Here is a 24,939-nt window from a genome sequence, read left to right on the forward strand (position 1 = left end):
GTATTTTTCATGACACGGGGTCATCAGTTAATATGCTTGACTTTTAGCAGTTAAACATATTTCCTCCTCCAAAGCATTTCGTTGCGAATGCTTCACTCGGAGCTTTCACATGTTGGATTCCCATGAGTAATGGTGTGCATGCACGGCCCCACTACAAAACGGGTGTTCTTTGGGCATGAGTGTGGAAGTGTGGTTGGTGGTGAGTGCATAGTGGGAGTGATTAGGCGTTGGAAAGACGGGGGAGAGATGTCCCGGCGCATGCACGCAGCCGCGAGCGCATGAATATCATCTCCACTGTGCCACTTCGGAAGTAGGTCACCCACCGCACGCCGATTTGTTCGCCGCGTTTCCTGCTTCTCGCTCCGCCGATCGACACGAGAAGCGTACCGAATCTAAACCAGCAGCGACGAAAATCGGATTATTATTGCGTGCGCGTGCGTGTGTGTGTGTGTGTGTGTGTGCGCGCGTGTGTACGCGTGTATTTGTGTACGTGTGTTTGTGTGCGTGTTGTTGCGCACGCGTGCGTGTGTGTGCGTGCGCGTGCGCAGGGTCTAGTTGGCAATCGCGACGGGACACGGAAGCTAGACGATGAACCGCGGCGGTGATTGCAGGCAGAGATGATCGCATCGGAGCTTCTCTAAAAACACTCGCCCGTGATTCGTAGCTGCGTGCGCGGACTCTTTCGAGCCTCCGTGATGGATTGATCGACGATCTGCCTCTTTTGCGCTCGCCTTTTTCTCCCCCCACCTCTCATCTCAGCACTCCTGCCCCGGCATGCTGTCACACTGACCGCGGCCAAGTAAGTAGGCGAGTCTCTTTCCACACACCCATGACAACACATGCTTATTCCCACCTTTGCTTGTAATAATATAACGCGTTTAGAAGAAAAGATGTGAGTTGTTTGCTTTTTGCGTAGACCTACAAGGTGGTGAGGGTGTGTGATGATGATGACGATGATGATGAATGGGGGTCGTGGCGGTGATGATGTGCTGGTGGTTGCGTTGAGCACTGTTTCCCAACCTTTATTAAGCCAGTGCAAATATTTTACACTAGAAAAATGGTCTTATGACACACCGGAAAAGAAATATGTTGCAAAAAGTGGATACACAGGTTTATTTTGTACATCATCATCTAGTGGAGAATATTTAACTCTTCTGCCTGTTACAATAAGTCGCTGGCGTAGATCGAGAGAGGGGGAAAAAGATGAGCTATTTGATGTAAATGAATTCTTTCCGAACCAATGATGTGACTTTTGACCATTTTCTGCTGCACACCTGATGAGTCGAGTGTTTTTTTTCCCCCAACCTTTGGTGAGCTCAGGCACAAATTTTACATTCGAACATTTTCAAGCTACACCACCAAACAAAGATGTTGCAGAAAAGTATATAAACTGAAATATCTTCTTTTTTTTGTTTTACTCTCAGTTGCACTTACTCAATGTGCATTAAGTTGTACACAAAGCTGATATACTAAATGGAATTGAAGAAAGACTCAATAGAGCTGAATAATTTTCCGACAAATTGGATGAAAATTAATATTTTTTTTTGCAGTGCACGGGAGGATTTGTTTCTGTACAGTTCAGTGGTTGAGAATTACCTGTGTGGAGAGCTTTGGATGACTCAGGCAAATCTATTATCGTAGAAATGATCTTGTGTTTTGCATCTTCTCATCTCTTGAAAGCTCTTTATTTTGGCGCCTATGTGGATGGCACAGTAAGAATTTATTGCGCACAGGGAACATGTTTCCCCAACTGTTCATATGACAATAAACACTTTGAATCATGGATGCTGAAAAGCTGACCTAAGCTGCACACCAGCTGTGATGCTCCACAGCTCGGTAGGGGTTTGACCCCCCCCTACCCCCAACCAAGTTGACTGCCTCCTCCCCTTGGTGGCAGTCACCCATGTGGTGTGTTCTCACTTCACTATTAAATAGAAACATGCATGGCAGATCCACTTCTAATAAGGGTATCGTTTCGTTCGTGTCCCTCCCTGAGCAGTGGATTTTTATTTTCAGCACTTTTAAATAATCCCCGAGCCCCCACAGGGATACTTCTGACAGGTGTTACAATTTAAACGGCTGATGTTATCCCCTCCCACACACACACACCGCTCACCCCATACATCCCAAATAGAGCTGACATCAATTTTGCCTTCTCAGTTCACTTCTCAACATTTTAAAATGCATGGACATGTAAATAAAATGCCTTTTAAGAGAGGGAATGTGAAATTAACGTAAATGCTTCAAATACACAGCATGGTGGTCAGGCACAGTGTTTAACATGTACATGTACAAGTATATATAAATATAAACACAATGTCAATAAAACATTCTATGGTCTATATTAATAGTGGAATCCAATAACTTGTGCACAGGGGGTCCTTCTATGGTGAGGACATGCCCCAACTATTGTATTGTATTGTAAGTCAGAATGTGCCACAATCTATCACTAACCACGCACTAACACAGTAGTGAAGTCATAAATACAGCAGGAAAAACACTTGTAGGCCATGAATATCAAGCAATCCAATGTAAAACTGTTAGGCCGCTTTGCAAACTTGTTCGTGGCCCACTGTAGACCGGGACCCCTTGTACTCACCATTTGCTGACACGGTGATATAAAGACGAAGTGTTTTTTTTTTTTTTTTCATTGCTCTGCTGTACATGCCGTTCCTTTTATTATTACGGTTGACTTACTGTCGCTTAAACCGGTGATTACCAATCTTTATTGAGCCCAGGCACATTATTTTTTTTTAATTTGAAAAATTGGACAGCACACCACCAAACAAAGAGGAGACGTATGTTAATTTCATACTTTTCGCCATCTCATAGATGATCATTTGTTTGTTCTTTCTGTAACGATAAGTTGCTGGCATGGATAGATAGCCAAAAATACATTATATGAATAAATAATTTTCCCGCCAATTAAGTGAAATTTGACAAGTTCCCGCGGCACACCGTTAGCGCTCTCACGGCACACTAAATGTGCCCCAAAACACTGGTTGGGAATAATTGGCCTAAACCATATTGTATGGAGCAGCCAGGAGATTGTATGATTTTCGGATCGATGGTCATTATCAGATTTTACCACTTTGCCACCAAAAAGCAAATCTCATTTTTGGAGTTAATCCTCTTCGATGAGGTCCTGTGAGATATGCTTAAGTCTAAATACCATGCATGACCACTTAAAAGTTTTATTAGATTTTAAAAATCTCACATGGTTTAAGTTGATTTAATTTTCTTTTTTTTCAGTCGATCAAAAAAGTCAAACACTCCTTTCGAAATGCCACGTTGTGTTGTGATGTATGACAGTGAAATGTGAAGCCTGATGAGAACAAGATAAATCATGTCAAAACTTTTCACATTCGGGTGAAAAATTGCTGGACTTGGGCACAGTAAACAATAACTTCGTAGGTTGCCTATGAGCAAAGTAACAATCCTGAATTTCTCATGTTTGCGCACACCAGTCAACGTAATATGTCTCCCTTGCATGCCTGTCTCTTGAATCTCTGTGCGTGTCCGTAACGGGGGTGTGACTGTCAGATTCCAGGAATAGCATTTAGACTGATTAACCCCAAATAAGGTGGAATTCTGTCATTTTCCTGACATTTACTCGCCCACGGCCCCCCATAAACAAAGCCACAAAAGCGACCTAATGGATCAAATTAGGAACGTCGTCAGCAAGTAGATAGAATGTGTCACAACAGTAATTGGACATCCCTACAAAATTTATGAAAGGTCGAGAAGAAAACGGGTCAGGGAGGACGCCAAAAGGAGGCCTCCAGCAACATTAAAGGAACTGTAGGAATTTATGGTTAAGTGCTGCGTGCCTTTCTTGTATGTGCCATGTTTCTTATTTTGGGGTATGTTCGTGATCATGGCATACCATAAGCCAGTTGAAATTTTGCACAAACATAACCGTGCTTGCCAAATTTACTAGAGCCCCTGTCGTTAAAAATGAGAAGAGACCAACCAGGAGTGTGGAGTGCTTTGATGCAGACTCTTTTGATTTCGGTGAGGTCTCCGCATTTTATCATTTTGAACAGGAGGAATTTTGAGCCTCATCCACGATTTATGGCCACATTTGACCCGGCTCACTGGGCTTCTCTATGAAGTCACAACTATATTGAGCATAGCATGTTTCTGTTCACGAATACAATTAACTACAATTTGACATCTTAATCAAGAACTAATAAATTGCTTTACATTTTTGCCATTTTTTGTTGTTGTTGTTAAACACATTTTAAAATTCACAAATAACAATACACCCAGTAATCCCTGTATATTTGCGTTTTACTCTTCACAAATTCACCTATTTTTTTGTTTTTTTTTTTGTTCTGGCTGAAAACATTCACAGAAAAACTCACCTTATTGTGTTTTTTTTTTTGGGGGGGGGGGTTAAAAAAATCTTAACATGCCCCAAGATGGCTTTAAATTTAATGGAAAAATATTCAGTTGATGTTAAGGAACATTGCTGAAGTTACAGTACATCTCAGCTGAGATATTCAGTCATTCATTTTCCGAACCGCTTGATCCTCACTCGGGTCATGGGGGTGCTGGAGCCTTTCCCAGCTGTCTTCGGGCAGTATGCGGGGGACATCCTGAATCGGTTGCCAGCCAATTTCAAGGCACACAGAAACGAACAACCATTCGCGCCCACACTCACACCTAGGGACAATTTAGAGTGTTCAATCAGCCTGCCACACATGTCTTTGGAATGTGGGAGTAAACCGGAGTACCCAGAGAAAACCCACACAGGCCCGGGGAGAACATGCAAACTCCACAGAGGGAGGCCGGAGCTGGAATTGAACCCGGTTTCTCTGCACTGTGAAGTCGACGTGCTAACCACTCGACTACCGCCCAGCTGAGAGATTAACTTTGTATATCAAGGAGGCGTTAAATTTAGTGTGGGTTGTTAGTAGCAGTTATGGAGAGTCTTTGGCATATGTGCAGGTACACCCATGCATAGGGTTCATTTTCTCAAAATCATAACTTATTTTTTAAGGGTAATGTTGTCGAATGCATTTGAAATGTTTTTGTGTCATCCAATCAAAGTTTGGTGGTATAATTAGGTTCTATTTTAATAGACATGCACGTGCGCTCTGGCGGAAAAACTTGCACATGTTGATTTTCGTTCCTATGCAAACCTTGTTTAGCGTGTTTGGGAATTTGGCAGATGGCGCTGTGCCATGCTGGGTGTTCCAGTGGACTGAGGCCATTCCTTTTACATGCCTTCGGTTCACATGACAATTTGGTGGCTTAAAGTAAATTAAATGTTACGCCTGCTGGAAGCGGATCAAAGTTGTGATGTGGTGTGATGAGGATTTTGGTGAATTTGATCAAAGTGCGGGCCGACAGATTCTGTACCACAATGGTATGTGTGGTGGATGCCATCATATTTCTTTCATAAATATAACAGCACCCTCGAAACCCTCTGAATCATTGTTGATATGTTAATTGAACACATTATTTGTGTGTGTGTGTGTGTGGTGGGAGTCACACACAAAGTATCAGGGTGGGAGGCGGTCTCCAAGTGCCTACTTGACAGTGGAGATCTGTGGTCGCCCTGGCCAACTTTCTATCATCTGCAAGTGGAGATCTTTCCAATTGTAATTTACTTGTCTTGATCTCCTGTGTGGATTCCACCGAGTGAGATCTGATGCCGTCATGTGAAACCCGCACCTCTCCTCCGCTGAACTTAAAGGGAATGAGAAGAGCTGCTTCCATTGGCCAAGAAGCAAAGTTGGCTAGGTTAAAAAAATGGTCACTTAAATGTACGAAAACCATGATTGATTTTCACCAAAATGTATGTGCACATGTTACATGCATGCCCACTTCATATTCCAAAAATAGTAGAACTATTGCAATGTTATTTTGGATTTTGTAGACGTTACTTAAACTGTTGCCTTGTCTGGTTAAGCCATTGCAATGGCTATAAAATCCCAAATTTTGGGAGTGTGTGTGTGTGTGTGAACATTAATTGTGGTTATGAACAAAACAAGTAACTGAATCAGTCTATGGGAAAGAAATAGTCAGATCAATCTCGGGAAAACAACAAAAAAGTTATTTGCTGCCATAGTATGAATCAAATTTTAACCTGAAGCAATCTCCGAAGTGTTTATCACTCAAGTAGCCATTGGCATTAATCAGTACCCAAGAAGTAGTTCTGTTTCAAAAAGGTGAATAACGATATTATTAGTCCCTCAAGTGTGATATTTCTTCATCGTTGCTTATTTGGTTGATTGTTTGGCTCAAACTAACAGTGCACCAAAATAACTGAGAGAACATCATCACCACGATGAAGTGTGGCTGTGCCGCTGAAAAGTTTTCAGGCTATCGTCATTTTTGCCTTCAAATCCTCAAGGATCCGCGACAAAATTGAACATTCTGAGGAGTTAATTTTTTAATTTTTTTTTTTTTAATGGCTTCACCAGTAAATGATGACGGTTGCCTCAAAGATATTACATTGCATACCTATTTGTCATGTCCTTGTTTACGATGATACTAATGCAGCGTGTTATCCCGGAGACAAATTCCTTGTGTGTTCTACACACTTGGCCAATAAAGATGATTCTGATTAGAGCCCGAGTTTCAAGAATAAAACCATAACGGAATACGTTGCAAGAATAGACGACTTTCTTCTCACAGTGACTGCAACTCTATTCTCACAGTATATTGTTAAAGTAATCTTTTTTGATATGCATGTGATGAAGAGGGTTTGCTCTTGCCATAAAGGACTAATTGTACCGAGCAAATGTATAAAGTACGCAGGGTCTTCTGACAAACAGCCTTTTAATGCTTTCCGCATCCACGTGTTCCCATGTAATGTAAATATCTCCATCCACCCGTGTGTGCAAGGGTCCATGCAGACACGCCGTGGGCGACCGCATGCAAGCGGTCTTTTGCAACCACACGTACTGAACAGTGACCACACGTTTGCAAAGCAACAAACAACAACGAATAGCTGCTTCGCTTCATGCGTGCGTGAGGAAATCCACTATTCCGCTCTTATAATAATTCAAATTTAAAATAACTTAAACGTAGACAAATAGCTCCACTTCCAGATGCAAGGAACAGGCCGGGTTGCATCAACAAGGTTTAAGATTAGCCCTGATGAGATGCATTCATCATTGATGAATAAAGAGTCTGGAGCAACAGAATGAAATTAAAATTTGGTTTAAGAGTACAAATCAAACTGCGCTTCAAAGAGAGGTTTCAATTGAATCTGTCTTCGTTTTAACTACGTAGTTTTAAAGTCGGGTGCAACAGAATTTAAACTCAAACTATTTACTCTACTTTTAAAGTTAAAGCTTGTTTGTTTAATCTGCCCATGACTTGATTGATTGTGCCGTGTCTTTAACCTTCTTGTGCTGCTTCGAATCAATCCAAAGGAATACCTGGTGGCTGGTTAGCTCCCTGATTTAAACCATGCAAGAAATGCAATTGAGAATTGTTGGAACCGAAATCCAATTGAGAAATTTGGAATGAGAACCGTCCACATTAAAACGATGCCCAACCCTACTTTGAAGACATACAAAACCTGAAGTATAGAATGAATGGAACCGCGTGTGTATCTGGGGTGTGCATGCAAGTCCGAAGCGGTCTGTGGACGGGCAATGCAGAAACCGTACAAGAGCCGTAACATGGCAGCTGCTGTCACGTTGAGCTGCCTTGTGATCAGAAATATACAATTGTTTACCATTTCTTGAAATAGAGCGTTTAAAATCAATGCTGAATAAAGAGACCCATCAGAAAATCAAGACCCTATCATCTAATCATGTTTGTTACATCCGATATATTCTGGTGAATTCCCTTTTGTCTTGATCGTTTTTTTTTTTCTTTCTAATTGTTGCAAGAATCAAGATGTAATTTGTGTGGCAGCTCCCCTGTAAGGACTTGGTCTTTGGAACTGGAGGGTCACAGTTTGAACCCTGTTGCAGACAGAAGTTGCAATTAGTTGTTGGAGTGATGGAATGTCAATTCCCCCGCCCCCCAACACACACACACGTCCCATCCCCTTCATTCGGCAAAGGGCCACAGTGACTGTTTGCGCGCCGCCTCTCTCCGTCGTATTTCCTTGCATGCCTGCATGTGTGAGTCCTCTGCTTGTCTCGGTGGTGTGCAGCAAAATGCATATCCGAGTGGAGATTGTTTTTTTTTTTCCTATTTAGACTGAGATATCATGAACAGTATGATTCAAAGAAATAAATAGGTGATGTATCTGTTGATGTAAAGTCAAAGTTCTCTCACAAACGTCAATACATAGACCAATCCTCTTAGATATTATTGTCCTGCTATATTCAGAAAACACATTTTTTTTTCTGATGATATTTACGCTTTATGAACATATTATGTTGTCTTTTTGGAATTATCAGATATTAGACTAAAATCTAAACAAAAATGTGTGAACTGATCTGAGGGGGCTTGTGCTATGCCCTCATAATAGAGCGCATTTAGAATGCTGATAGACTCCTACCCGAAAAGACTGAATGCTGTAATTAAATCAATAGAGGCTTTCACCATGTATAAATTTAAGCGCGTTTCTTTTTTAGGTTTCTGGATTGAATAGTAGAGGTGCTTTTCTGGCAGCACACTGAACATGTCTGCCTCACAGTCTGGAGATCTGGGTTCGAATTTCCGTTTGGAATGTCATTCTGTGAAGTTAACATGTTCTCAAAAAAATCCCGAAAACATGTTTCTTCAGGTTCAGGTCGAAGACACGCCAGATGTGGATGTGTTTTTTGTCCAGTGTCTGTACAACCACATTGTCAGACGTTGACAAATGTTGCTGGTCATTGAGCCCCCGTCCTTCCACTGTGCACGTCTGCGCTATTCAAAAGGAGCGCCTTGATTTGATATCCCCGCACAGAAACTTGACGTGCGTCTCCCCATGTCCTCTTGTTATCTTCAAATTACATTTCTCTCTGATGAATTGCATTTCACGCTTCACCGAGTCGTGCGACTATAAGGGCAATCTCGGCTATTAAAATGCTTTGAGAACAGTTGGTGGCACCTCAAGAGTTCGTCAGTTATTTCTGTATTTTTATCAACTTGTAGAGTTTCAGAGATGTAAAAGGCTGCCGCTGTTGATGAGAGCATAATTGGACACTGCTGTGTCGAATTATTGCAGTAAAACGAAGCACTTTTGTTATTAGAGTTGTGCGTAAAAATGATGACTCAAACTCATTTATCATTTTGGATGGTCGAACAAAATGTAAAAGTGGCAAGTTGTTTTTGGAGAGATGTTATGAGATGATATTTTTTTTTTCTGATGATTGTTGAGGTGCCCTTGAGCAAGGACACCCCCCCACACCATACCCGCAGCTGAAAGGGTGCCGCTGTTTGCGCACTTTCTTTCAATCTCACAATCTCTTCTCGTGTCTCCGCATGTGTCATTTGGTTGGTCTTTGTTGATGGCTTTAATTCACTATTTGAAAAATGTTGGTGTCATCTATAATTTATATTATATTATATTATATTATATTACAGTATATTATATTATATTATATTATATTATATTATATTATATTATATTATATTATATTATATTATATTATATTATAATATAATATAATATAATCTTTCTATAACTGGGTGGTGGCCTCGGCCATCCATTATGGCATTGTCTGCTGGTCAGGCAGCATCTCAGCCCGGGACAGAAAGAGACTGGAGTGACTGGTCAGGAAGGCCAGTTCTGTCCTGGGTTGTTCCCTTGACACTCTGGAGGAGGTGGGCAACAGAAGGATGCTAACTAAGCTAAAAGCTATGATGGCCAGTCCCTCCCCACCCCCTCCAGCCCGCCCTGACTGCACTTGGTAGCTCCTTCAGCCAGAGACTGTTACACCAGCGCTGCAAGAAGGAGAGATACCGACGCTCGTTCCTACCGACTGCTGTCAGGCTGCTGAATAAAAATAACAACAATAATAATAATAATAATAATTGAACGGTGTTTGTTGTTTTGTTTTGTTTTTCTTCTGTCTTCTTTCTACCTACATTCTTGCTGCTGGAGGCTGTAAATTTCCCCAGTGTGGGACAAATAAAGGATATCTTATTATTATTATCTCACAAGAGATGCCCATTTTGTTGCGACAAAGTTTGCTTTTACGGAGGGAATTTTGGATTGGTTCAGAAATCCTTCTGACTGTTACACAGAAGTCTCCAAACTGAGCTCACCATGCAGGATGTTGACGTACGGTATAGATTCGTCGGCCTTGTCAGTTCTATCCAGTCTTTTTTTATTTTATTTTTTTAAGCAATATACCCAATGAGCCACTCTTCGGGAAGCCACTTAAGTCATTCAGCTGCAGGCTGTGTCCATGTGACGTCAATTAAATCAGTGTGGCATTGAAGCACAGATCCAAACTCATCTCTAAAAGCATCCGTCAGCTAGAACAAATAATAATACATCACTGATGTGTGTTGTTGTGCTACACCGGGTGAGTGAAATGTGTTCCTCGTGGGCTAGTTGAGTCATCAATCTGCGCATGGAATGGTGATAAAAAGGCAATGGCTTTTGGCAGCAATGTCATCATATCATGTGGGCAAATTTGCATGTTAACTAGTGCAGTCGTGGCCTATGACGACAGTTAGAGGAGCGCAATATGGCCTGAGGCATTAATCTATACCCTAATGGAGTTATCATACCTTGTGCACATTTCATTTATATTTAAAGGCACCGGGCCTAATCCTCTTGGGATGTATCTGGGAATTGGTTGCGAATGAAGTAAAATCTGTTGCTAAATCATGTACGTCTGTTAAGTTCACGTCACAGGATAATCTGTAAGCGACTCCTTCCGTTTCTCCCCAGAGAGCGAGCGTGTGGCCCCACTTGACGTTCCACGATGATTGGTGCTGACGAGCCACTCTGAGTTCCAGCCGCCGTCGTAGAATCCCGTTGATGAAGACGTGGGGCGCACTTTCCGCTCCAGGACGAGATCATGGTGAAAGCTCAGAGATGCCAGCCAGCGAAAGATGGGAAGCTAGGCAAAGAAAAGGGAGGCGGGCTGAGAAAAGGTAAAGATGGAACAAAGGAACTGAGGAAAAAGAAGCAGAAGAAGAAAGAGTCACAGGCATTTCGGAAGAAGACTTTGGCGGGTCAAGTTCAAGATGCACTGGATTGTTGTGTTCTGCTCACACGTCTGGAGGAGAAATGTGCCGCGGGTAAGTCGAAGGATGCGCAGAAAACCTGCAAGCAACCAAGTGTTAAGACCAGTAAGAAACCGCAGTCTTCTCAAAACCGGACCAAAACTCACAAGTCTCATAAAACGTTCAAGAAATCTACTTGTCAACAAGCACTGGAACCAAAAAGTAGCAAATCTGACACCTTACTGATGTGGCCCCCGCTTGTTCCGGAGCCTCGCAGGAGAAGAATGGCTTCTCTCAACGCGGAGGCTGTCAACAGCCTGCTGCTCTACAGGGCCGATCCCTCGGCATCCAGTCTCATTAAGAAAGAGCAGTCTTTGAATCAAGCGCCGTCTAAAGGTGAATGCAGACCCCATAAATCCAAAAAGGTTCTTCGGGGAGGGAAAACAGACCTGAAAGAAAGTCGTAAAAAACAAAAACGGCCCACGGCGGAGGCGCCGCCGCCGGTCGACTGGTTGACTTTGTTCGCCCCGACGCCTCGGCGACAGGCGGGCCTCACTGCCGCTACGCTGCTCAAACTCACCGGTTCCCTCTATGGAAACAAGCGGCAAAAGAAGCAAGAGGCCAAGCCTGCCGGCGAAAGTAAAGCGAAGGCTTTAACTCAGGTTGAGATTAGTGGTAAACCTTTAAGTGGAGCAACACTGCAGACCAAAAGAAGAACAAATCCAAAACACAATAAGCAGCTAAAGCACATTAAACAGGGTAAAGAGGATCCAGGCTTTCCGGCCCAGGGATTCTGTAGTCTTTGTAAGACGGAAGCTGTGGATCCCGAGTGGAAGTCTAGTGGACAGGATTGTTTAAAAACCCCGCTCCACTGTGGCTCGGCACTCGGATTCTCCTTAAAATCAATCAAAGAGGAGCAAGAGGAGACGGATGTCTCCTCCTGCTACTGCTGCAGCCAGGAGAGATGTGTGGAGTACTGTCACAGACTGGCCCTCTTCCTCAAGGACAAGGCCGTCAAGGAACCCGACGACGAAGGTTCACTCTCCGAGGTGTTCCACCACCATCATCACCACCACCACCATCACCACCTCCACCACCCGGCAGCCATAACCATCACGCCGCACGCGTACGCCTGCTTCCCCAGCTACTGCGTCCACTTCAGCCACCCGGACACCTCGCCGTCCTCCATGACGCCCCTCGCTCTGTGTCCAAAAAGCAGCAAGAGACCCAAACTGCTGCCCAGATCTGGCCCGCAGCCCTCAGGGATTTCCCATCCAGTCTACTGCTGCACCTCTGTGGAAGCGTGCTACGGAGAGCCCTGCAGGATCAACAGCTATTCCACCTACAGCAGTGTGATTCCGGCCATTTCCAGAGATTGCGCCAAATGCACCCGTGGCATCAACAGAGGTGAGTGCAATGTTTTGTTGGCGCTATCTGAAATGTTACCGTTTTGTAGTCTTGGATCAAATAAACATCAGGCTTGAAGGGATGTGTGGATAAGGAAGACTTATTCTTCAGTACAAAGTCCCTCTGGAGGCATTTCATGCTTTTCCATGCGTAAGTCCAGTCACCGAGAGGCTCCCATTTGGAGATGCAAAATTCCAGTTCATTTCAAGGGGTTCAGATTGGCAATTCTTAATTCAGTAGAATTACAAATGTTTTGCTCAATTTAGTATAAATTTGCCTTGATGGTCATTTACAAATGAAAAGCGATGGAAGCTCTGAAAGAGAAAACAAAAAGCTTCGGAACTTTGGCTGATATCCAACAACCCTCCCCCCCAATTAGGAAATAAGCATTGCAAAGTTAAACTGTCACCATTATAAACCCCTCATTTTGTTTTTATACTGAATCCATTTGATAATTTTTTTAACATTATCCTTGAATATAAATGTCATAATTAGAGATAATTTGATTTTGAAAATGCGAATATGGCGATGATGCCCCAATAACTTCTGTGAACAACCCAGGCCAAACTTATCTCCTCCCTGACACACAAAGAATTGAAGTGTCGCTTCAACAACACTTCCTTGACAGCAATGACTATTATCCTGTTGGCCTGGTCTTTGGCGCCATCTTGTGGGATCTTGGGACACAAAAGCACGAAAAGTTTTTCAGCAAACACCTGAAAATAGTTTCCACGGTAGATCTGAGATCTAACACGCCCACGATACAAGTGAGAATAATAAGCGGTACAGAGAATGAATGCATTAATTGCGCGTTCACACAGAAGTTGTGGCTTGTCCCATTGAGATAATCAGATGCGTGGGGACAACACCGACAGCTTTCAACACAAAGTGGCGTGTACGCGCCTGCCAGGGTTCCACTTCTGTTAAGTATCTGATACGATATCGGAAGCCGGCAAAGTAATGCTTCCAAGTCTTCATCATTTGTATCCTCTTCACAATTAAAAAAGAACATCAAGAAATAGATGCTTCACGGTGCTATCGTCTCCATTTTGCACAGCTGCTGGAGGTTCCACTGAAGTACTTATCTAAAGGATGCAAGAGCTTACAAAAAAAAGACTTCCATAATATCTGTTACAAAGATTGGGGTCGTAAGAAATGTCATGTTTGTTATTTTCTACACCACAATAACATGGCCTTAAATATTGAACTGGAACAATCTTCCTTCACTGTGCCAATCCAAATAAAAACGAGCCATGGGTTCCAATCAGTTCCAGTCATCTAAGATCCACTTGATAGTCGCAGTGTGAAGCCTGTTCAAAAGAAGTTGTCTATTATTTTGGGGGTTGGTGGGGGGAAGGAACTCGTTGAGCCAATCCCCTACAGTGCTGACTGCATAAAAGCGTTCCAAATTGTGAACAACTCCAGTTTTTCTCTGGGCGTGCTTTTTTGTTGCTCTTTGTTCGCATCTGCCTTCTTAATTATTTGAGAATTTACCTCAAATAATCTGACAAATCAAAAACGTCACTGCAACAATACTGTCGATCTGTTTACTCAGCTACATATTGTCCCGGGGCAGGCTTCTATTATTTATTTTTTAAATAGATTGATCTAAAAGGCGATTTATTTACTGTTGTGCTGCTGCTTTGCTTATTAACAGAATTAGTGCAAAAGCCCTGACTAACTGAATGTCATGGCATCCCCAATGCAATTCAAAACCATTCAGGGGCCGTCAATTACTTGTGGTTGTTTGCTATTTCCAGCAGGATTCAGTATTTGCGCTTCTTTCTTGTAATTTTCTTTTGGGGGAAAAGGGAGGCATCTATTTTGTCTTGATTGGATGGTAGTCATCCTTTGTGATATTGTGCTTCACTTTTCATGGTCTCATTCTATTGCAGATTTTTAAGTTGCACATATTTTTTTCTGTTGTGGATTTTTCACTCCATTGCTGGATTTTGCTATGATTTTTTTCCACACAGACTCTTACTGCCGACTCATGTAGCAGAAAAAGCGAGACATGAGAAAAGAGTTTATAAAAGGCAAAGAATGTTCAAAGTTTGGGAACATTTCACACTTCCAAAAGGAATTGCACTGAACTCACTGACAGTAATATAAACATCCTCACCCAAATTCAAGAACACACTACAATACTAAAATGTCACACTGCTGACAAACTGTGATGAGAATACACCGCCATCGTTTAGCAAATTTGACTTTTTCAGCCAGTAGTGAAGAATAAGAGGTTGGAGAGGTTTGTGTTGACATAGAGCCTGAAGTGAATGAAAAGAGTTTATAAAAGGCAAAGAATGTTCAAAGTTTGGGAACATTTCACACTTCCAACAGGAATTGCACTGAACTCACTGACAGTAATGTAAACATCGTCACCCAAATTCAAGAACACACTACAATACTAAAATGTCACACTGCTGACAAACTGTGATGAGAATACACCGCCATCGTTTAGCAAATTTGACTTTTTCAGCCAGTAGTGAAGAATAAGAGGTTGGAGAGGTTTGTGTTGACATAGAGCCTGAAGTGAGTGAAAAGTGACTTATCCTCTGTGGCTTTTGTTCTGAAAGTCATGTGCCCCACATAAATATGCCATTGTAATGTTTGAGGCATTAATCTCCAGAGGGCGCAATGCAAAAAGTGGCGGACGCTCTGCATTGTATTAGCAGGTGGTGGCCGAAACAGTGAGCGACTTCGAGCATTTTTGTCTTTGGCTCGATGATTTCTCATGTGTTTGCCACCATACTAGCAGAGTGATGATGTCTCACCAATAAAAAGTGCTTAAAAAATCGGTGGTGTCACAGTCCACCCACTCAGGGCACTACAGGGAGAAGTAACTTGAGATGGGGGGGCAAAGATAGGTTATGAGGAATAAAAGAGATGAAGGAAAAAAGTAGAGTTGTAGCAGAAGAAAGTGCTGGGGAAAACTATATGACTGCTGTGTGCACCCCTGCCTTTTAAAGTCACACACATTTAAAGCCACAGATACTACAGTGTAGAATGTGAAAATGGTGGACAAATGTTAAAATGAGGATATGCACACGATGAGTTTTCCTCGAATGCGCGACAAATGATTGATGCTCTTTGTGTCTTTTATTGGTTATAATGTTTCCCCACAAGATAGGGCTAGAGACGGCAGCTTTTGTTTTGTAGATCATATTTATTATGCACCACTGTTATGTTGTCAGTTTTAACAAATCTAATATTTTTTTTTATTTGCCAAGTCTGAGACAGACCTTATTTTTTATTTATTCCCCCCGCCCAAATAATTAAAAGACACTCACTGGTCTACATCAATTTTTTGTGGCGAAAGATGATTATGGGTAATGATGGGCCAAAAAAGCCTTGATTCGGCGTGTCTTGGTTCCAAGAAAATCGTGTGACCGATGACAAAAGGCTTCAATACAATACAATATCCATGTATCCATTATCCAAACCGCTTATCCTCATGAGAATACATATTTATTTATATAGTGCTTTCGCAACAGGTGCAGCTGTAACAAAGCGCTTTAATGATTCATGAAGCTTCATTTCGCCATATTCGGACACTCTTAACATCATTTCAAGAGTTCCTCTACAACAAGTGTCAGTAGAGAGCTAATGTGAATGAAACATCAAGTAATGATTCTTAAGATGAAGCAATTCCCCTGATGGTTCAGCGGGCTTCATTTTACCCATCACTAATTATGGGCAGTTGCTTGCTGTTTATATTATTTTATTTTTTTAAATATCTGAATGGCTACATCAATACTGGTTTTGGAAATGCAGTGAGCCAGCACCACACATGTCGGGGATGCCACTCTGCCAAAATGACATTACATTACAGAATGTGAAAAGTGTAAGCTTTTGTGCGATTATTATATGTGTGATGGGCATGGAATGTAATAGTATAATAGCACATCTGGATTTTCTAATCCTGTTTATTATTAGACATGTCACAATATAATGAAGAATGAATAACGCTTTGGTTTCTCAATGCATACGTTATCTCATTTGGGTTTTGTATTGGATCGAATTAGATTGCGCGAGTGTACCTAACAGAGTGCCCATTGTCTTTCTTAGTGTCTCGCTACCTTCTCTGTTCTTCTCTTAGATGACTACTCATCAACCCTCAAAGACCACCACAGCCCGTCCTCCGTCCCTATCTGTCCCAGCCCAAGAATCCTCACTGGCTGTCCCATTCCCGCAGTGCCTCCAGCCAGCCAATCAGTGCCCCTTGTTCAGACGCCTCTGTCGGACCCCAGCCAACCGCAGCCCCCGCTGCAAGTGGCCAAGGAGTGTCCGCAGAGCGCCAAGCCTCCCAGCGGGTCTCGGTCTGGCGCCCGCAGCACGGGAAGCATCGGCTCGCTTGTGTTCCCGCTCAAAAAGGAAAAGACGCAGAAGTTGGGCTCTGCCGGAGCCAGAGGGCAAGCTCATGCCAAGCAGCCCAAGAGCGGACGTCAAAAAAGCACCAACGGCTGGCGCCCCGTCGGCCTCCCCTTTGAAAAAGAAGTTTTCTCTTTGGTACGTAGACAGAAGTCACTCTGCCACTTTATGACGCTGCCAACATGCATCACGGTCCCTTAACGTCTTGACCCATCTTCAGCTTTGATTTGTTTGGATTTTATATTCATTTTCACCGTTCAGAATGACTGAAAATACCAGGTATTTTTTATATTGAATGTATCTTCTTTATAAAACATCTACTGCAAACGTTGTATTGGTAATATTTGAAGTCACATCATTTTAGCACACGTGACTGTACGTGTTTTATTGTCATTCTGGCTTTGTTCATTTGTGACCGCAGTTCAGTGATAGTATACTGTGCACTCAGCCTTTTGGGTTCTGTCGGCACTTTTGGAACAGAGCCCCATCCAAATTGGAAGACCGTTAGAAGGATACACTGAATTCACATTTCTGTTGAGTGACAAGAGTCAGTCGGTACAAAAACCATCCTGCGGTTTCTTGGCCGCAGCCCCTCACAACTTATCAGTCGCTGGTTGCCAGACAACACGACTCAATGCTTCCTCCCGCCTGTATTATCTCAGGGAGAGGAAGCTGTGGTGCCGAGGAAGTGTTTCCAGGGAGTCGAACGGGACGGAGAGCTGATCCGGGTCAGGGACACGGTTCTGCTGAAGTCCGGGCCGAGGAAAAAGTCTCTTCCTTATGTGGCAAAGATCTCAGCACTGTGGGAGGAGCCCGAGACAGGTATTAGAAACACTGTTGTGAACTTTGACTTGACATGGTGATCGAATGAAGACCCCTATAAAAGTTCTAGTTCTTTTTGGCTTCTCAAAACTTTTGTGATAAGTATATCATATGCATGTTTTTGTTGTGTTTCTTTCCCAGGAGAGTTGATGATGAGTTTGTTTTGGTACTACCGTCCAGAACACACACAAGGAGGACGCAACCTTAATGTACATTGTCAGGTGACGAGCTTATTTGCCCAATAAAGTTATCGACTGATAAATGAATGTCTATGCACAGCCCACAGACTATAGCTCAGCGGTGGGCTTTAAAACATTCATTCTGTAATCTATTGTAGCTGATACTCATTTTCATTTATGTGCAGAATGAAATCTTTGCGTCCCGTCACCAAGATGTGAACAGCGTGGCCTGTATTGAAGATAAATGCTATGTCCTGACACTGGCACAGTATTGCCGGTAAGAAACACATCGAGTTCATTTTCTCCTGTTTGGCTGTTGGTCATATGAACACATCATTTATAAACACGGGTCTGTGCTTCCAACACAGACGCCTAATTTAAACGTGTGCATTCACATAAACACTTTGGGCCCTCATTTTGTGCCCAGCCTAAATCTAGTGTAAAGCGCAATTATGCAAATTGGGTGGAATTTGTTTCTTTTTTTTTTTTTTTTCATGGGCGAGCACAGTTTGACAGGGGCGTTTGCGCCGTGGTCAAAGTGAACACAGCTGACTTTGAAGCAGTTCCTCTCGTTCCTTTTAAATTCAGTGCAGGAGATAAACACACAGTCTTTGACATACTGAAAGCAGAAAGGGACTTGGTGGAGTCCAAGCAGAAGATTGAAGCAGCCAAGATCTTCACTTGACCACTGTAAAGTGGGTACTTGGAGATTGCCTTCCACTCCAGTCGTTCCTGTCGGTGATTGACCCCCCCTCGCATAGCTGTCTGCCTCAATTTTGAAGAAAATATGCTTTGAACCAGAGCCTAGCTCTGTGAGCTATTTTCCACCAATAGTCCATCATACTCATACCAGATATCAGAAGAAATCGGACAATATTACATGAAGTAATAAGTGAGAGTAAAATGCAAACGTAAAAATGTCTTTTCAATAAAACATTGACATTTGTTCCTAGGGGTGTAACAAAACACTGAATCAGAAAAGCGGTTTTTGATTTCAAAGATGCGAGTGCGTGGAATCAAACCGAATCGAATCCTTCCACTTGAAAATATATGAAACATATTGAATCATCTTTTATTGGATCGTTATATCTTAGACAGTGTTGGGGCGAGGGGGGTGATGCGGCGGGATCCTTTCGCCGTCCTCCGCGTGTTCGTTTGAATTCGGGTTGAGTTAATGTGTGAAATCAGAGGCTGGAAATGGAGAAGTTGTTTCATGAAGATTTTATCAGAACGTTCCAGGCACAAGTGTGATACAAACAATGGTTGTGATCAGAGCACAAATGCGCAAAAGCAATATCTCAAGGCAAGTCTTACACTCTCAGCAGGGCGTCGCTTTCAATCGATACTTCACTTTCGTTTTCCCGATGACTGTTATAGTGCTTTCATTTTTCCAAAAACTATTCCAATATTTTCGTTTACAAATAGCATAACTGTTGCAGCGCTTTTGTTTCTCCCAAAACTGTTCCAACACTTTCATTTACGAATAACATAACGATTGCAGCACTTTCATCTCTAGCAGGTTTGAATAAGACTGGGTGTGTGAAACCGGAAGTCAGCGTTGTCTGTTATTCATCTGCAAAGTTGTGAAAAATGGTCTCTTCGCTAAGGAAGTTCAAAGCGAGGTCACACCATCAGGTTCACACCGAGGTCACACCAAAGTCAAAGTGTGTCTGTTCGTAATATGCCGTCAAGCTGATAATGCACATGGCTAAATAATGGCTTCAATATCCACCATACTAGCTGTACCGAAATTGAATACCACTTTCAAATCGCATCATCTGTGAATCATTACGCACGACTCGGATTGAAAACTATACCGAATCGTCTTTGTTGGAGAGTTACACAGCGTGATTTGTTTCCCATTTCCAGATTTTGTGCCTTGGTAAAACGGCGCGGGGAGGGCGTACCCAACAGCGCCGCCTCCCTCCTCGTCCCCGCTGCCGTCGGCCACGCCGCTCCCAGCCACCGCTGCGTGCCAGACGACGTGGATCCAGAGCTCGTCTTTTTCTGTCGCCACGTCTACGACTTTCGCTACGGGCGCCTCCTCAAGAACCTACAGTAGCGGCTGACAAGCAACGGAACAGCACAGGGACTTGAGATAAGGTGGTTTCATCCGCCTCGACTTAAATGAGCTCTCAGCCCCGCTGCCTGCGAAAGGGAGGGCGTGGACGTTTGAGGATGAAGGAACGTGAGATTACTTTCTCTTAGAAATTTCACAATACGATACGACACACACCAGTGAAGTAAACGTTAAGGTCTGACGCGTTGCATTGAAGCGATAATGGCTGTCCAAATGAGTTTAATCATACACTGCTTCCTGTTTTGAGTGCGCTCTGTGTAGAATGTTCTCCTGCAGGTCTTAGAAATGTGCCATTTGATGGATTTGAAGGAGCTTATACGCGACTAATGGAAGTATCTGCCTATCACTCCCGCACAGGCGCAACATCAGAGGCCTTTACTTCCATCATTGCTTACCGTGAATGTAGGACTTTCCCTTCATGCAATGATTCAGAGATCACACTTAAAGATGGATGGAGAGAGGATTGCTGCCATTCAAATATATCTCTGTCATCATCGATAAGAAGTTAAAAATGTGCGCAGTGTCACATCTTTATTTTGAAAAATAGAAGGAAAAAAAGACAAAATTAGACAATTATTTTCCTTAAAACACATAATGACATATTTCTTACTTAGTGCTTGGTGTACATATCTGGCAGCCAATGGAGAAACTCAGAGAAAGTATGAATGATGTAACTAAACCTAAAATTTGAACAATGCATGAAAAAGGTCTTATTATTTAGTTGCTGACCCGTGCGGTGTTAGTAGGTTGTTAAAAATTCCCAATTGTCTAAAAGTGGGCTTTCAGGGTTGTCGTAGCACAGATACCAAATGCTAACGTAGCTTAGCTTTTAAAACAAAAAACAAAACAAAAAAAAAACAAATCAGGAGCAAGAAAAATATCTGTTTCATACAAAATTGTCTGAAATTGGATTTCTCGGGTTTTCTTGGTCGATATGCTAACTTAGCTTAGCACCTGAAACAAACCAAGTCATATATACTTAACACACAAAATAACAGCTATAAAACAGATTTCATTACTTTGTTTTTGGCGACCAACGGGGATTCTCGGAAAAAAAATATCAATACACAGGGTTCTCGCAGCAACCAAATGCTAGCTTAGCACTGGAGAAAAATAAAAAAGACCAAAACACATTTTTAACACTAAATGATCAGAAAGTGGACTTGCAGGGTGTTTACAGTAAACATGCTAACTTAGCAATACATGCTTGAACCAAATCTAACAGCATAGTGATCAACTCTACGCAATTGCAAATTATTTCCTTAAAACACAACACAGAAAATATTCAAGAACAGAATTCTGACTTTGTATTTGGCAGACACATCAGGTGGCCAATGGAGGTGCTCGGTAAAAACACAACACAACAAATCGTCGATCAATCCGAAAGTGGACTAACTGAAATTTTAATGCAGACTAGCTCCTAAAAATACAGCATACATTAATGAACGGATTTAGACTTGGTGTTCAGTGGACACATCTCGGGCTAAGAGCAAACAATGTTTTAAATGAGCTGTATTTAATGAGTGCATGTTAATAAATTACACTTTAAATGGTTGCGCTATGCTCAAATCATCAATAAATGTGGCGTTCTAATGATAATACTGTGATGATACATTTCTTCACCTCCGCTTTTAAAACTGAAACTCTTCTTAAAATGGCAAGTTGATGACCTTCCTCCGATAAAAAAAATATGTAATAAGGTAAATATTTCGGGACCAAACAAATGCAAGACAAATGGATATAATAGTGGCTTGATTTTGTGGTTTGTGGACACAACCTGTGGCAAATTGAGATACTTGACTGATACTATGACCGAATAAATTACTAAATGTTTTTATTGAAAAAGGCAAACCCAGTAGAACGTGTACTGACAGGGTTATATTCAAACAGTGATGATATGTTAACTTAGCTTCACATCCGGAACTGAAATTCAACTTCAAATGGCTGAATAATGGTGGACCTGAAAAATATTTTCTTTCAGAATTTGTGAGCACAAGGAGCAAAGACCAGATTTACGACTAATGTAGATTCTCGCTGAAATGATAGCAAATTTGAATGAATTTACAGAGTTGTGGTGGCACAGCAACAATACACGAACTTGGATTTGCATCAAAAACAGAAACCAGGCTCAACAACAGCCCAACAGTACTTTCAAAGAAGCCATTGATTATTATATAAATGTAAGTGTTTTCATGTGCTGGTAGTTGCCCCAAAAATCTTTGTTAAATAAATAAATAAAGATTTCATGTCACATTTACACATTAAGTGACCTCAGAAGAAATTTTCCACGCACTCGTACACTCAACAATTTTATTTTATTTTTTAAAAGAGTCCTAAGTTTATTTGCTGTAATGGGAAAAGCAAACGTAGCTTGTGAAAAGGCAGACTGTGTATTTGCATCTTATCTGGGTTGACGCCCGACTGCAGATGGTGTTAGTTCAACACTAGGTACAGTATACTCTTATTCTCCACGCGCTGAGTCGACATGTAGACGCTTGCTAGTGTTTGGCTGACATGATGGATGATGTGTTCCTCGGCGTTTGAGCGAAGATAACCTATTTATTTATTACAGAGAGAGAATAAAAGTCAAATTAATTTTCTAAATGTCATTTTAAAAGAAGACTTTTTTTTAAGACGAGAAGAAATCTCAAGTCGCATCCCCTTTTTAGCTCCACTGTCCCAGACACATTTTCGATATGTACACTAACAAATTTGGTATCCTCAGTTTTGGGAAATTTCAGCATGAACCTAAAATGACGTTTCCAGGTGAACTCAGTTTGACCTTTTTTAATCTTAGGAACGTGTTCAGCACTTTTTGAATAACTTGTTCTTGAACAAAAAGCTGAATGACAAAATATGAGGGCAGATGCTCAATCAATTAAATGACCAATATGTTTTTTATGTTTGTTTGTTTGTTTTTTAATGCCTTTCTGTGACTCTTCCATTCTCTCTGTGGCAACTTGCTCATGGCGCAATCCATGAGCGGAACAATACATACCCAGTCCTTTGTGAGGCTCTGAACAAGACACTACAGTGGTGCCTTGGAATACAAGATACATTTGTGCCATGACCACGCTTGTAATTCAAAACACTCATCTCAAATTATTTTTCCCATTGAGATGAATGGAAATGACTTGTTCCAGCCCCCCCTCCCCCCTCCGACCCCCTCGGAACCCCTCCAAAATAAAAGCTATATTTTTGTAATGTGTATTTTGTTAGAAAATCCGCGCGATTTTGTGACCCCTCCCCCACGTTCTTTTGTTTAATTATTAACATTAAATTGTAGATCTGGGAGATGCATGCTTTTTATTGGGTGGATATGAAGCACCCTTTGAAATATTATTGAATCCTTTCTCACAAAAAAATCGTAGCAAAGGGCAAGCATTTATGGCAGTCGTGTGTGTGTGTGTGTGTGTGTGTGCGTGCATGCATGCATGCGTATGTATGTATATATATGTGTGTATACATACAGTGTGTATATATATATATATATATACACATATACACACACACACAACATATTATACATTATTTTAAAATTGAAAATCAGTTGTCTAAATGTTGGGGTTTTTTTTATTAATCAACCCATTACAGAAAATAATTTTCCCAACCTCTTTTTTTTTTTCAAAATTAAGTGTATAATACAAATATGATGTTTGTTTGTTTGTTTTTTTTGTACAAGAATGCAACTTCTTATCATTTATTTTAACGGCCTGCACAAAGCTTGTTTCGATGTTTAGGAAAGTGGCACATATTTTGGATATGATACAGCGCTTAACTTTTTGTATAATTTCCTACTAAATTCCAATGAGAACATTTGATTGATGTGATTTGATATGAATGAATAGTAATGGATGGATGAAGTACGACCGCTTTGCTAAAACGCCATTAAATTAAGGAAAATCCCACTCAGTGTTCTTACAGTACAGTAGAGTGCAGCATACATGCAGTATGGCCTTAGAAGTCGCTCAGCTCTCCTGATGAATCAACGTGTGATACTAGATGTCTTAATTGGTCCTCTGTGCCTGTTCCTGTCAACCCCTATTTAATTACAAAAAACATAAAGTATATGTACATGTATACTGTATATATACACATACAGTATATTCAGAGTGTTTTTTTCCAAGAAGAGAAATGTGAGCAGTTAGTTTATTTTTGATGTAACTTCCAAATGCCTTCTCTGTCATATAAGTCAGATGACACTGGTCTCATGTTTAATTGCACCAAAAAAAGAGAGACAAAAGGGAGACAAGAGTTTCCCATATGGAAAAGAAGAATTTATGAAGATCATTCCTCTGGGTGTAGAAGAACGTTCAAAATCAAATTGCGACATTGTTTCTGATGTGAGCTGTTTTATGTTTGTGTTCTCTTGCATGGCATTTTGGAAGTATCTTGGAAATATTAATCACAGCACAGTTTATTTGTATTGATTGAAATGGACCTCTGTAATATAAGACAAATATTTAATTGTAATAAATAATATATGAGCTCAAAGTGCCTGTGTGTGTGGGGGGGGGGATTACTTGTCAATGAAGTAACGGGATTGATGATAGGTTGACTAGCTTAGGGGCGGCCCGGTAGGCCAGTGGTTAGCACGTCGACTTCACAGTGCAGATGTACCGGGTTCAATTCCATCTCCGGCCTCCCTGTGTGGAGTTTGCATGTTCTGCCCGTGCCTGCGTGGGTTTTCTCCGGGTACTCTGCTTTCCTCCCACATTCCAAAATCATGCATGGCAAGTTAATGGAACACCTATAATTGTCCATAGGTGCGAGCGTGAGCAAGGATGGTGGTTCGTCTGTGTGTACCCTGTGATTGTGCCTCGATGGGATCACCACCTTATCGTGGTGAGGCACTTTGCGCGTCTCCATGACCCCTAGAGCTATGTCGGCAGGAGTCCCGCACTCCTGGCAGGGTCACCCAAGCCGAACAGGTCGAAGGGTAGTGGCCAGACAAAGAGTGATCCCAAACCAGCACCTGGGGGCAGGCGTAGGCGG

The 24,939-nt window shown here is 41.9% G+C and overlaps 1 protein-coding gene across 2 annotated transcripts in view; it reads left to right on the forward strand.

The window, feature by feature from the left end:
• The window catches only part of bahd1 (bromo adjacent homology domain containing 1), a 48,440-nt gene extending 24,002 nt beyond the window's left edge, over positions 1-24,438 (forward strand). Inside the window, exons 1-7 of one of the 2 annotated variants that reach the window (XM_052086198.1) lie at positions 192-799; positions 10,808-12,492; positions 16,592-17,001; positions 17,526-17,685; positions 17,827-17,906; positions 18,050-18,141; positions 19,734-24,438. In XM_052086198.1, coding sequence (XP_051942158.1) covers positions 10,938-12,492; positions 16,592-17,001; positions 17,526-17,685; positions 17,827-17,906; positions 18,050-18,141; positions 19,734-19,926 — 2,490 coding nt within the window. In that variant the 5' untranslated portion in view covers positions 192-799; positions 10,808-10,937 and the 3' untranslated portion in view covers positions 19,927-24,438. Of the gene's footprint in view, positions 1-191; positions 800-10,807; positions 12,493-16,591; positions 17,002-17,525; positions 17,686-17,826; positions 17,907-18,049; positions 18,142-19,733 lie in introns of those variants that run through there. The other variant, XM_052086197.1, reaches the window with a different exon arrangement.
• Positions 24,439-24,939: the final 501 nt, after the last annotated feature.

Source organism: Hippocampus zosterae, chromosome 14 (genome assembly GCF_025434085.1).
Source record: "Hippocampus zosterae strain Florida chromosome 14, ASM2543408v3, whole genome shotgun sequence".
Classification (NCBI taxonomy): Eukaryota; Metazoa; Chordata; class Actinopteri; order Syngnathiformes; family Syngnathidae; genus Hippocampus; species Hippocampus zosterae.